This window comes from Saccoglossus kowalevskii, chromosome 16 (assembly GCF_978046115.1).
Source record: "Saccoglossus kowalevskii chromosome 16, keSacKowa6.1, whole genome shotgun sequence".
Taxonomy (NCBI): Eukaryota; Metazoa; Hemichordata; class Enteropneusta; family Harrimaniidae; genus Saccoglossus; species Saccoglossus kowalevskii.
In genome coordinates this window covers 19,974,309-19,987,433 of record NC_140656.1, presented here as the reverse complement: position 1 = coordinate 19,987,433, position 13,125 = coordinate 19,974,309, and the positions used below count along the sequence as shown (strand labels likewise).

The window sequence follows — 13,125 nt, the reverse complement described above, 5'->3', positions numbered from 1 at the left end:
GAAAAATTGACTTTTAATTGGTTCGTTCGAGTCATGTGATAATCACATGACCTTACTTTATTAATTTCATTAGCAAAATGGCTGAGATGAGGAAGCGTTACACCCAGGGTTCTTCCCAAAGCACTCAGACTCAGTATGACCAAAATGAAATGCCTGATATCCAAAATGTTACGGAAGAACAGAAAGAGATGTCACTCAAGGAAAAAATTCAGCTGATTGATCAAGAGATCCTTTTGCTGCGTAGCTTTTGCTTGCAGTCTGGTTACAGTCAAGGAGAGATTGAAAGCTGTGCCAGTCCGCTCCTCGATTTTCTGACCACGGCTAATCGGAAGAAGTGTTTATCAAAAGTGCTTAAACTGGTTCTTATTTTATCAGTTGGGTTCTTTTTGTATAAATATGACCCAGCCTACAACATGATTCGTGTTGGTGCAAGACAAATGCAACTTCAGGTACAGTCAGTCCGTCGGAAAGGGTACCCCTTCCCTCCAGTGTACATGCCTCTCCCAGGGACACCTACATGTATAGGGGGTGGGGTGGGCACTCGGGGGGGGGGGGGGTTAAAGTTAAGATTAGGGGATGGGGTACAAAAGGAACTTTTTTCCCAAACGAATAAGGTTGTGTAACTTGTGCTATACCATTTCAGCCACTAAGCATACGTGTAATACAAAATCACATTTACAGGATATTAACAACCCAGGCTGATAAATAGTAGTTTTGTGAATGAGGTGTTCACATTCCGATCATAATATAGTTGTATCTATTTTTGCGAAAATTAATAATTTGTCTAGCATTAATAGCAGGTGTGTTATTAATTTTCAAGATAAGTCATATTTTAATATTACAGTTTGTATACAATGAAAGAAACTGTTGGCCTACAATGCATTTCTATTGAAGATTTGCTTTTGATGTAGAGCAAACACTGTACCTCTGATTTGGAGATAGTTTTGCAGCAGATTGAACACTGTCATGGCTACTCAATGGATTAGTGAACACAATAGGAATCTCAATCAACAGAACTTTTGAAGAACTCATGAACAATGAATCTTCCACAATGTTCAATCCATTGCTGATTTATGCGATTGACTTTGGCACCTGATTAGTTAAATTTGTAGATTAATACTCCTTATTGTTACTTCAATTACCTCCATGGTATATCCATTTTTGTAATTGTCTTTGTTTATAATGTTTTTACAGACTTTGCCTTATTGGGACTGGACTCATTGGTTTGATGACAACTGTATTGTTAACAATCCTTTTTATCAGGAAGAACGTTTGTCAAAATCCGATTGCGAAGTAAGAACAAAATACATATTAATATCTATATCATCTCTCTGAATGCAAAGACAGTAATCTTTCTGCCACCTTCAAAGATTGACACCTTTATCAGCATGTGCTAAAAGCATGTACATGTATAAACTTGGCTATTGTTTCTGGCTACTAAACTGTTGTTGATGTGACAACACAAACTCACAGACATTATGACCATATGTCATTGTTCTTGAGAATCCGTAGATAACATAATGTCATAATCTCATTGTACTGAGTTTGTGTTGTTTTTGGGGAATGACAAAATGGATGATGTCATTACATGTGTATGCAGGTATAATTCCTTTTATTAGATGCACATCTCATAGTTGCAGAGAACCCCAGCATGTAGTCGGTGATTGATTGAAACTTGGATGTCCTTGTTTCCATCATCTAAATGACATCAAGAGTCATGATTTAAGCCTGTCCACCTGTCCCAGGCAGATTTTTGAAATTAGAAATAGAAAATTTTCACTAACTGTCCAAAAAATTGCAGGGCAGGTACATCATCAGTTGGGACAGACATTTTTATTTTTTAACCAGTCCAAAGGAAAGGCGACTTTAAATTTAAATTTCATTCCCTGAGACTATAGAACCTGTCCTTGCCATAGATGGTTGTAATGTAGATACATGTATTACCAGGTAAGAGATCATTCAGAGTGACTAAAGTGACCTCGCATCAAGAATGGATATGTACATGAAACATACCTGGGATTGCAACAGAAATCAACAACACTCTGTACCTTGTACAAGAAATCAGCTCTGTTATTGTTGCTAAATTGACAATACTTTGGATGTAAAATCATTATTAGACAAGTCTGTTTCGGGTGATTCTGTGGTGCGATATTGATATGTACTTCAGGGACTGGCCAATAATTATTGAGGTTTATTTCAGGGGTGTGCTGATATTGATGAGATAGAAAGAGAGGAAGAGTTGACCCATGATGATATGGCGCAAACTTTCTTACTTGCATACATACCATTAATTATAACAGACGCTATCCAGGACTGGAAAGCGTACAAGATTTTCGACACGGAGTATGTCACGAAAGTAAGTATATCCTATAGCAGTTGAGTTCTGTCCAACAACAGCATGCTCTTGGGCTTTGCCTTTTGAAAATGACAGGAGAGAGAAAAATAGCTCTCCTAAAACCACTGAGGCATGTTATTAGAATGATTTTAATTTGAAATAATGTGTAAAATGGGTAATATTTTGCACCAGCAATCGAACGGAAAGGTCCACAGATTCCAAGCTACTCTGTTCTACCCAGGCCTTTCAAAAATTAAAAATGTGATGCTTGATATTTTGGAAAAATAACACATCTTTCATACACTAATAATAGTATACACTACAGGTACTCTTGAATGTTCTGCTGGGGGAGAATACTGAATTTAGTACCATATTGCATCACCTATAAGCCGTATTTTACTGATTCTGCTTGCAATAAATGCAATTTTTGACTCGGACGCTTTTATTATTAGAGGTGTATTACATTACATGTGTATGGTATATGTGGGGTCAAATAATCAAGTTTATGGTATGACCCGAATATATAGTCTAGTGTTTTAAATGATGTTGTTTCCCATCTTTTTAGTTGTTTCTTGAAGATCCAGTTCTGAGTGCCGGCACTATTTGTTCATTCTATAATGAGAACGTTAAACATAAGTATGTGAAAGATGTCTTGCGATCAATTGATAATGGTACAACAACACAATGGAACATGCATTGGCAGAATTGTATGGACACGGCGAGGAAAACATTCCGAAGGTTCTACAGTAGACCTTATTGTATTCCCCCTATGGTTGAAATGATGAATTCAAATTGGTTATTCATGTCTTCTGGAGTAAACAAACAACAACTATCTAAACTACCTTATGTGCGGGTAAGTTGATAAGGTGTGCTATTTATAGATGCATGCAAGATTATCTCAGATTCAACTGATTTGTTATTGACATTAAGTGTTAAAGTTGAAAGCTCTCAAATCAAATCTTGAAGTTACAACATTCAAGATCAAAATTTGATGTATTGTGCCATTTATCGACGAAGTTATTGTTTGTCTTTACTACACTAAATCCCATCATGCATTGCTGTTCAAATTGTGCTTTGGATGCTCACTCAGAAAAAATAACCCAGAAAGTGTATTATGTTTGTAAAAGGAATCCATATCTTCAGAGAGTGATAGATAGAAAGGCAATAGTATGTCAAATCGTTTTTGGTGTGCAAAAATTCACTGCTAAACATTTCGTTGTCACCTGATGGTTAACAGTCTTGTGCCACATACTGTACTTTATTGACTCCCATGTGCGAAGCACAAAATGGGAGTCTTTGCAGTTAGTGTGTCTGTATGTGTGTGTGTATGTGTGTGTGTGTATGTGTGTCCGACTGTTCCACTGCTATCTCAAGAACCATACATCGGTTTTTGATGAAACTTGGTGCATAGATGCTCTGGGCCAATGCGCAGATTTGATTAGGTTTTGGTAAAAATCCATGCTCTTTAATTACCTAATTTGCATGATAATTAGCTAATTTTTAGCTGTTCTATGACTGTTCCACTGATATCTAAAGAACCACTCATTGGATTTTGATGAAACTTGGTACATAGATGCTCTGAACATATGCGCAGATTTGATTAATTTTTGGTAAAAATCCGTGCATATTAATTACCTAATTTGCATGATAATTAGCTATTTTTTAGTGGTTCCATGACTGTTCCACTGATATCTAAACAACCACTCATTGGATTTTGATGAAACTTGGTACATAGATGCTCTGAACTAATGCTAGGTTTTGATTAGTTTTTGGTAATAATCCGTGGATACTAATTACCTAATTTGCATAATGATTAGTCAATTTTCGGTTTTTCCACTGATATCTCAAGTACTAATCATCACATTTCAATGAAACTTGGTACATAGATGTCATACGACACTGCACAGACCTGATAGTCTTTATGGTAATATCAGTACATATTAATTACCTAATTTGCATAATTAATTAATTTTCAGCATTTGATATAAGTAGTTAGCATTACATTTCAATGAAACTTGGTACTTACATACTCAAGGACTATGCAGAGATTGATTGTTTTCGATAAATATTTGTGCATATTAATCACCTAATTTGCATAATCAGTTAATTTTCAGCTTTTCCACGGGTATCTCAAGTACTAATCATCACATTTCAATGAAACTTGGTACATAGATCCTTTAGGACTATGCAGAGACCTGATTAGTTTTAGGGTAAATAATTGTGCATATTAATTACCTAATTTGCATAATTAATTTTCAGCTTTTCTACTGATATCTAAAGTACTAATCATCACATTTCAATGAATCTAGAATTATGCAGACCCAATTAGTTTCCGGTAAATATTTGTGCATATTAATCACCTAATTTGCATAATTAACCAACTTTCACACTGATATCTCAGGTACTATACATCACATATCAATGAATGTACATGGATGCTGTAGGACAATAGACAGACCTGAATAATTGTGGGTTAAAATCTGTACATATTAATTACCTAATTTGCATAATTAACCAATTTTAAGCTTTCACATTGATATCTAAAGTACCGTAAAAACTCCAAAATTTCGACCGGTTTTAAATAATTGGTGTTAGATATGTGACGTGTTTTTAGAGTCAAAATTAAGGTGCATTTTCGGACGGTCGAATTTTTCAGAATAGAAATCAGCAAATGAAAAAATGGGGATGATAGACAGTGTGCTTCATTAGTTTTTAAAAAATGCAATGTCCGTCAATTGACGTAAACTTTCTCATGTTTCACGGTAAAAGCAAAGGTCGTGGCCGAGTTGTAACTTAAAATCTAAACAAAGTCATCAATCAGTGAGTATTATGACAAGCAAAACAAAACATCAAGACGCGGAGAAGAGGTCAGCACAAAACTAATAGGTCAAAAGACAAAGCTGTCTCGCACTACCTAGAAAAACTTGCGAATGTTCGAAGTACAGGTACCCATTGGACAAAAGATGCATGGAAGTTTAGCAAACTATCTCCCCGACCCAGTGCAATGTATCCGGTTAGAATCAAAGCTCACGTGTCCCTTATTTGAGGGACCAAATTCTGCCGTAAATTCGCCCTTGGATTAAAAAATAAAATGGGATTTAAGAAAATAAAATGGGACTTTTAAGGCGTAATTTTTCGGACATTTCAATTAATCCTGCCGGCTAAAATAGAGTCTAAGTTTTACCGTAGTCATTGACGTTTGTCTATTCAAGAGTACACGTGTATGATTTTTATCGTGACTAGCGTGAGCGGGTAAGCTTCCTTTCGAGAATGAGCTGTTATCACTGTGAACAATGTTAAATTATTCTTCAGATGACCAGTTTATTTTTTAAAAACAACTAATTTTTTTATTTAAAAAAAATCATGCCGTTTTCGCATCAAAATCCAAGCCAAAATATTGTACTACAACATCAATCTCTTCCGCATTGCGTTCAATAACATTAACATATTTAAATAAGCTATGGTAATTTGAACACGTTGGCATCATCCAGCTTTTTGATTGGTTAATTAGCGATTTGACCTATTTGACCTAAGAGAACATGGCGGATATCCTACAGCATCAAACGTTTATACGAGACCGGAATCATTCGCTTACGATGAAACTAAGTTGACTTTTATTTGTATTTCATAACCATTCAACAAATTTATTTTGTGTACATTATTATAATCACTACTGAGTACAGTAATAGTCAACAATTCAGAAACGCAGCATGCCGAGATTTTTGTGTTCGTTTTTATTTGAAACTTCGTTTATTTAGAATATATTTTCGTTACCAATAAAATAAAAATCTCTCAGTCAATCAGAAACCCGGATTCATGCCTTCGAGGAAGGTCCCGTTTGAACGCTCACACCGTTGTTTTTTTCGTGGCGGACGAATTTTTAGAGGGGTCGAAATTTTGGAGTTTTCACGGTACTAATTATTCCATTTCAATGAAACTTAGTACAAAGATGCTCTAGGACAATGTACAAACCTAATTAGTTTGGGGTAAAAATCTGTTCATATTAATTCCCTAATAAGCATAATAATTCATAATTTTTTGGTTCTAATCACATTTCAATTAAACTTGGAGACATAGATTTTCTGTTACATTGCGCAGACCTCATTAGTTTTACACTCAAATCTGGTCATATTAATTTTCTGATTTGCATAATTAGTTTTCAGCTAAGTAATTTCGAATTATATTTAATGTGTCTCCAATACTCTCAGCACATGGGAGTTCTTTCTAAGCTTTCTTTGATTTTTACTTGGAATTTATTTTCACTGTAAGGATGAATGAGGGAGAAAAAATCACTTTCATACAAGACAGCCCAAATCAGTTTTTAATTCCAGCTAAAATAGTGTAGTTCACAGTATCTTTTTACCCATACAGATTGAGACTGATTGCACAAAACAATTATAGCTGTTTGAGTCATAGTATTGTTTTTTTTCTGTTCAGTCTCTTGACACTGGTGTATCTATGACATGGTTTGCACAACTGAAAGGCAGTTATGAGATCAAATTAAAACCCCATGAAATATGTGAAGAGGATTGTGAAGTTATGACAGCTATTCTACAACCGGGAGAATTACGTGAGTTCACATATTACTTCCTGTGCCTTATCTAAGCTAAGTACATCATGTTGCGTGTTTTTTTTGCTCTCTTAAAAAATAACTAAAAAAATACAATGCTGCATAGACAGTGTTGATTTGTCTCAAACCCCAAATGGCCACCCCACCCACACAATAAAACAATGATTAATTCACAAATCATTGTTACCATTAAATCAGCCTGCACATGTAATTATGTCAGCTTGTCACATGGCCTATCAATTTCCACCTGTCATTAATATGGATTATTTTAACTTTCAGTGGTGTTCAGCAATATCATGTGGAAATTTGAATTCCGTGTGGCCAGCGAGAAAGATGTCATCGCCATTGCAGCCAATGGTAACTGGGACTAAGACAAAAGACATAATTATCATTTCTTAATTATTATAGTAGTTTTAATTACCAGTATATAGCATCTTGTACTATTTCTGTAATGAGTTTGATTTTTGCAATAGGTGTATTTTGGCAAAACTAGAAAATTGTCGAATTAAATTTCACCTGGCTTTTATATGCAAGGAGGTGCAGTGGACTTCTGTCATGTCACCAAATTTTGAAAAATACTCTGTGATGAATAGGTTACATTAAATGATAATTAATATGTAATACTACATTCTCCAGGCATCAACTGAGTGCATCTATCTAATCAGTGTCAGCCACAGCTGAATTTAAATATTCTTGTGCTCAAAGTTGAGTTCTCATAACAAACAACATACAGAATTGTACATCTTTCATGCTAATAAAAACACAGATTATGATCTCTTCCAACCAGAAAATGTTTATTCTATTTCTGTGTTTTATTTTGATCTTTTCGACAGAATTACATTGCCAGTTGCATTTACACATCCTACATGCTGAATGTTCCACAGTGAGTGATTGTACAGCAAGCCTACTTGGTTGTTTATGGTTTGGACAACATTTTTGGGACTATTTTTTGCATTTTCCTAAGTTGTTACATCAAAATTGGGTGTGACATGTAGCAAAGACTGATTCTTGGCTTTGCAACCATGCACACAGCATAAATGCATATTTGAAGAATCAACACATGTATTCTCTCACTACCTATGTACAGATAATACCTTGTAAAACATCTAATGTTAGTTATCAAGATTAGTATTTGCAGCATTTGTTCTCTGTTATTGTGTGCATGCCATGTACCGTGATCAAATGAATGAATTACTCCCTTGCACTTACTCAAGACTCTTATCATCTGTGAACCAAAAACAACTTGAAATTTAGTTCAGTTGAACCAAAGAATTTATAAACTTAATTAGTGCAGTATACCCTGTAAAATTTTTGTCAAAAAAATAGATTTTATTTGTTCCTTTTACTTTTTTTTCCTCTCCTCACCAGGTATCTAATAAATTACTTATACCTAGCATTTTGTGAGTGTTTTTATTTTTATATTCTGATATTTTCTTTGATTTTTGTCAAATGTAGTGCCCAAAAACTGAAATTGTCCTGGTCATTGTTTGCATCAATAATATGTGTGTAGCATACTTTATTAACCTGCCAAGTTTTGTCAGGTTTTTATTAAACCTGCAAAAATTCAAGTACAATTTAAACATTTTTTACTGCATATGTATTGGAGATTTTAGATTTGGAGAGTTTGTGTGCATAATAGTAATGTAATGATAGTTTAACATGGGATGCTTCACTCTTGGATTGATTTCATCCAAACTCCTGTGATGCATTGAAAAACTCAGCTCAGTGCAGTTATCTTTCAAACATTACACCAACCACACCCACAAAGTGAAGCTGTAACTGACTATAGATGAAGATTGTCTTGTATTGCATGAACCAAATATTTCATTTAAAAAGCAAAGTCAACTGAGTATGCTTATGGGAGGGCGCTGACATGCATTTTGTTCAGATGAGCCAAGCAACCACTAATACTGCATTGAAGCACAATTAATTCGTTTCCAACTTTAAGGCTGTATGTGGTACTTGTGCCCTTCAATTGAATATTTACAAATTGCTTAACAAGTTGTGTTGTGCTGGAGAATGAATTTTCAATCCAATGGAGGTAGACATGCAGTTTTAGTGAACAAAAGAGCTCATTGCCAACCAAGGTGAGCTTGACCCCATGAGGGTCATGACAACACTTCATTTCTGTTGAGGTGAACATTTGTATTATATCGAAAAGCTCTTGAAACAGAAATAAGACTGTAAGAACTGTCATTTGAAGCAGGAAAACCATTATAAAGAAATATATAGGTTAGTTTATAGTCTTGATCTACTTCTTCCTGTATGGACTGTTCCTGTTGCCAATAATCTTTGGCCCCTATTTATAGAATGGACTGGTCTACTTATCAATTACCATCATCAATAATAATGTGAACGTCATTGGTATACAATGTCACTGCCATGTAGTTGTAGTTTCACAGTGTACGCTTACATTGACAACGACATAAAAAAATCAACTATCAGTATTGTAGAGTAAGAGAAAATAATGCAAGTATAAGGGTGAGCGTGTAAAATTACAATGCGGATTTGTGTAGTACTACACATTTATATAACAATTCTTAGTGTATGTTGTATAATGCAATCTTTCCATTATATAATAATAAATTTATTCATAATACTATAGGCCTCCGGCCTCAAGGTATACTCATTGTAATTACATAACATGTTACAGAGGACAATGTCATTTTACAGTGACTGAAAAAGAACAAGAAAATATGAAAAGAACATGAACTGTCAGACCAAAATAATTGTATTACGTTTTTTTGTGGCAAGAAAAATAAATTTAGAAATATTACGCAAGATTACTGCATTTTGTAATTGTAATAGCGATATAAATTTTTCGGATGAAGGAAGTGTATAATAATGTATTTAGATCTCAACTCTTGGTAAAACGGTCAGATAATGCAAAAATGGTACTCGTCCTCTACACAATTGGTATTACATAAAACACAAACTTTCTGTGCCTGTATTATGGAATTTTCTATCAGTTTCAATACGTAGACAATGGGCAGAAATTCTTAGGCGACACAATGCTTTCTTGTAACAGTCTTTTTGGACTGTTTTAAAATAATTCTCTTGACCAAATATATATTTAAATTTTCTTTAAAAGCACAGCTTCAGAAATAGCTCGAGTTCACTTTGCCAATTTTGAATATCAATGTCCAAGCATCGCTGTTTGAAAAGCTTAACTAAGTATTCAGAGTTCCCCACCCCTTGGTTGTACCATGCCATTATATGATGTGATATATCCTTTATATGGTGCGATCTCTCTATTATATATTGCAATCTCTGCATTGCGTTCCCTGTTTTATATAATGTGATATATTCATTATATTATTCGAAGTATTATATTATGCAATCATCACATTATATGATGTCGGTGTTATATCCATTATATTGTGCAATTTCAGCATTATATGATATGATCCCTCTATCATGTGATTTCCTTCTAATATGGTGTAACATCTCCATTATAGGATGTATCTCCATTAGATAATACATGTATGCTAAGTCCATTATATTATGTGACTTTCCAATTACTAGTATATGATGTGGTATCTTCATTATGTGATGTGATATTTCTATTATATAACGTTATGAATTACATTATACAGTATATAATATATCCATCATAATCATATTATGCAATTCACCAATCATCTAAGATTGGTAAAACAATATTTCCCCATTAATTATGTTATAGCCTTTCCCTGAAATCATGTTGAAGTCTAAACTACCAGTTCATGACTTGATGTACGTAACTTGGTATGCATACTCAAAAAGATATGCCGGCACTGAGAATAGCATGTAAAACATATGGAAGCTGGTGACTGTGTTCAAATCATCTCTAATGAAGGCTTTTGATAACAGGGAATGTTGTCAATGTTTACAGTATCAGAGAAGATCATCTATCGAAAAATGCCACAATATAGTCACTGTATGGTTTAAGTAAGAGGGGGTTTACTGATACATATCTGATGAAATCATCGATTGTCTTATCAAATAAATAAGCAAAGAATTCCCGTACTATAAAGAGAACACGGTAAAACAAATTCTCTGAGACTAAAATGTCATCCATCATCAGTAACTGTTCATTGCAACAAAAACGATTGTCTACAAAAAAAAGTCTATAACGTACAGTGACCCAATCACATGTGGCATATCGCCACAAACCACAACTTAGTAGACTGGCCTTCGATTACCTTTGAAGCAGTCGATTGGTTCAGTCGTGATACATATATCCGTGAAAACAATTAGTATCCGTTATCATTTATTTCAATAAGTCTTACATAGTGTCCAATACATGCATTTATGATGACCCCCCTCGACCCCAATCCCATGCCCTCAAATGGTAAGTAATTCATTGAGCCAGAAGATTTATTTCCACAATTTCTAAATTATTATGAGCTTCACTTTTAAACTCCACTATCGGACCATTGGTGTCGTCAGTCCCAATTTCCATTAGCAGCTAATGCTACGGCATCTGCACTTCCCGATACTTTGTATTCCAATATCCACATGTCATTACTAAATACCACTGCAAGAAATAAACCGAGAATTATACATGCACGTAACAATTTGACGAGACGAGAATAATATGAGTGACATTGAATACAAATAACATGTAAGTTTCTGTTCACTGCGAGATCTCGCGCTATGTGTGAAATCGAACTGGAAAACAAATCTCATAACATCTCGTGGGATACGAACCTAATAATGTGCTAAACATATTTGATGAAGGTCAATTTTGATGAAGTAAGGACGCCATATTTCTATCGGAAGAATGTGCATTTCGACATTGAACTATAAAGAGAGAAATTGAAGTTCAAAATCAAATCAGTCGATTTTTGCGGCAGACGTTCGATTCGCATTATGCGAGATCTCGCAGTGAACAGAAAATCACCCATTACTTACACATTTCGCCTGGATTCAGAATGATGTGTACTTTATGACAAATGTCGGTACATACTGCATTCGGTATTAATGTAATGAGGTAGTTTCCTTTCAGCTGGGCGAACCATGTCATAGTGTGCGCCATCTCATCCGATGATTGAAAGCCCATAATATTATAAAACTTAAAAGAAGAAAGTGATAAAAGTTAGTGGTCAGTTATTTAAAACAAGTCATGAAACAATGGAATGTACAAACTGAGGAGTTTACCTTCAAGCTGGTACACGGTTGCTAAATAAGTTATAACATATAGGGACAAATTTGAGAATGATTCCATGTTGAGTATACTCTCTATAGCAACATATGAATCCTTGGAAGCGCCATTAAATGTAGAAAACTGAAATTAAGATTCCCGATTCAGAGTTAAGACAGAAATTAAACTTTCAAGTACTGTGACTATGGTACAATAATATTGGTAGTAGGAGTGTTAACCTGTTTAGAGGTTAATCGCGACAATACAGGGAACATGGCAAATGGTTGCTTCACTCCTTTCACTTTCATTGAAGATGAAAACAAAAGAACGGTATTATTTATTTGGAAAATGTATTAGAATGTTTGAAAAAAAAATTATGATTTCATAAATAATTCCGATTAAGCATGAGACGCACCTTTTTAACAACACCTTTTAAATAAGTTAATAGACTTGTCATGACTAGTATATACGTTCAGAATGCGATTATTGTTTGCAATTCATAGAACGGGTTTGACTTTTGCCTAAAAACAATGTTTCTGATCAAAAATCATGAAAATAAATAAGCCTGAACATATTTTATCCGATTTTTTGCTAACTGGTGTTTTATGAATCGAAATAAACAACAGTAGTTGAAGCTACAAGTATTTCTAATTGAATTTCTTGTTGAGTAACCGGGATTAAACTGATATATTCATTTATCAATGTTCAGTCAAAAGTTATGTATAATAAACCGTGTCGGGGCTAACATTTTGCAGCATGTACTAATTATGTAAAACACATACAGCTATGTAAATTGTTTTAATTAAAATAGTTTTCCCGAATCAGTTATCAGGGTAACGCAACATATGACGTCATTCTATTCGGAGCCAAAGATTATATAAAACCACAATCCATTTATAGAATCTTCGCAGGACTATGACGTCGTTGAATTCAATACAATAATATAGTGCCAATAATATGGCCCATGCCTACATGTGCCTACACTCAGACTATCACCACAACTGATAAACTCCTATAAACTTGTATATAACAGTTAGCACACATACCGTAATACGGTTATATTGAGACTCGAACGCAGTCACATCTTCCACGTTA

At 34.4% G+C, this 13,125-nt stretch overlaps 2 protein-coding genes across 2 annotated transcripts in view; one reads left to right on the top strand and one right to left on the bottom strand.

Annotated features, from left to right (window-relative positions):
- The first annotated feature begins 68 nt into the window (after window positions 1–68).
- Window positions 69–8,301, top strand: LOC100373668 (uncharacterized). Its single transcript, XM_002735947.4, has 6 exons — window positions 69–449; window positions 1,195–1,293; window positions 2,201–2,356; window positions 2,901–3,188; window positions 6,773–6,905; window positions 7,185–8,301. Exons 1-6 carry the CDS (start codon window positions 78–80, stop codon window positions 7,274–7,276), a joined length of 1,140 nt encoding a protein of 379 aa, XP_002735993.3. The 5' UTR covers window positions 69–77; the 3' UTR covers window positions 7,277–8,301.
- Window positions 8,302–11,140: 2,839 nt separating this feature from the next.
- Window positions 11,141–13,125, bottom strand: part of LOC146733740 (uncharacterized) — a 2,056-nt gene continuing 71 nt past the window's right edge. The window contains exons 1-3 of the mRNA XM_085491552.1: window positions 13,077–13,125; window positions 11,802–11,961; window positions 11,141–11,424 (exon numbers count right to left, since the gene is read on the bottom strand). The exon at window positions 13,077–13,125 is cut by the window's right edge and continues 71 nt beyond it. Coding sequence (XP_085347678.1) covers window positions 11,333–11,424; window positions 11,802–11,961; window positions 13,077–13,125 — 301 coding nt within the window. The 3' untranslated portion in view covers window positions 11,141–11,332. The remainder of the gene's footprint in view (window positions 11,425–11,801; window positions 11,962–13,076) is intronic.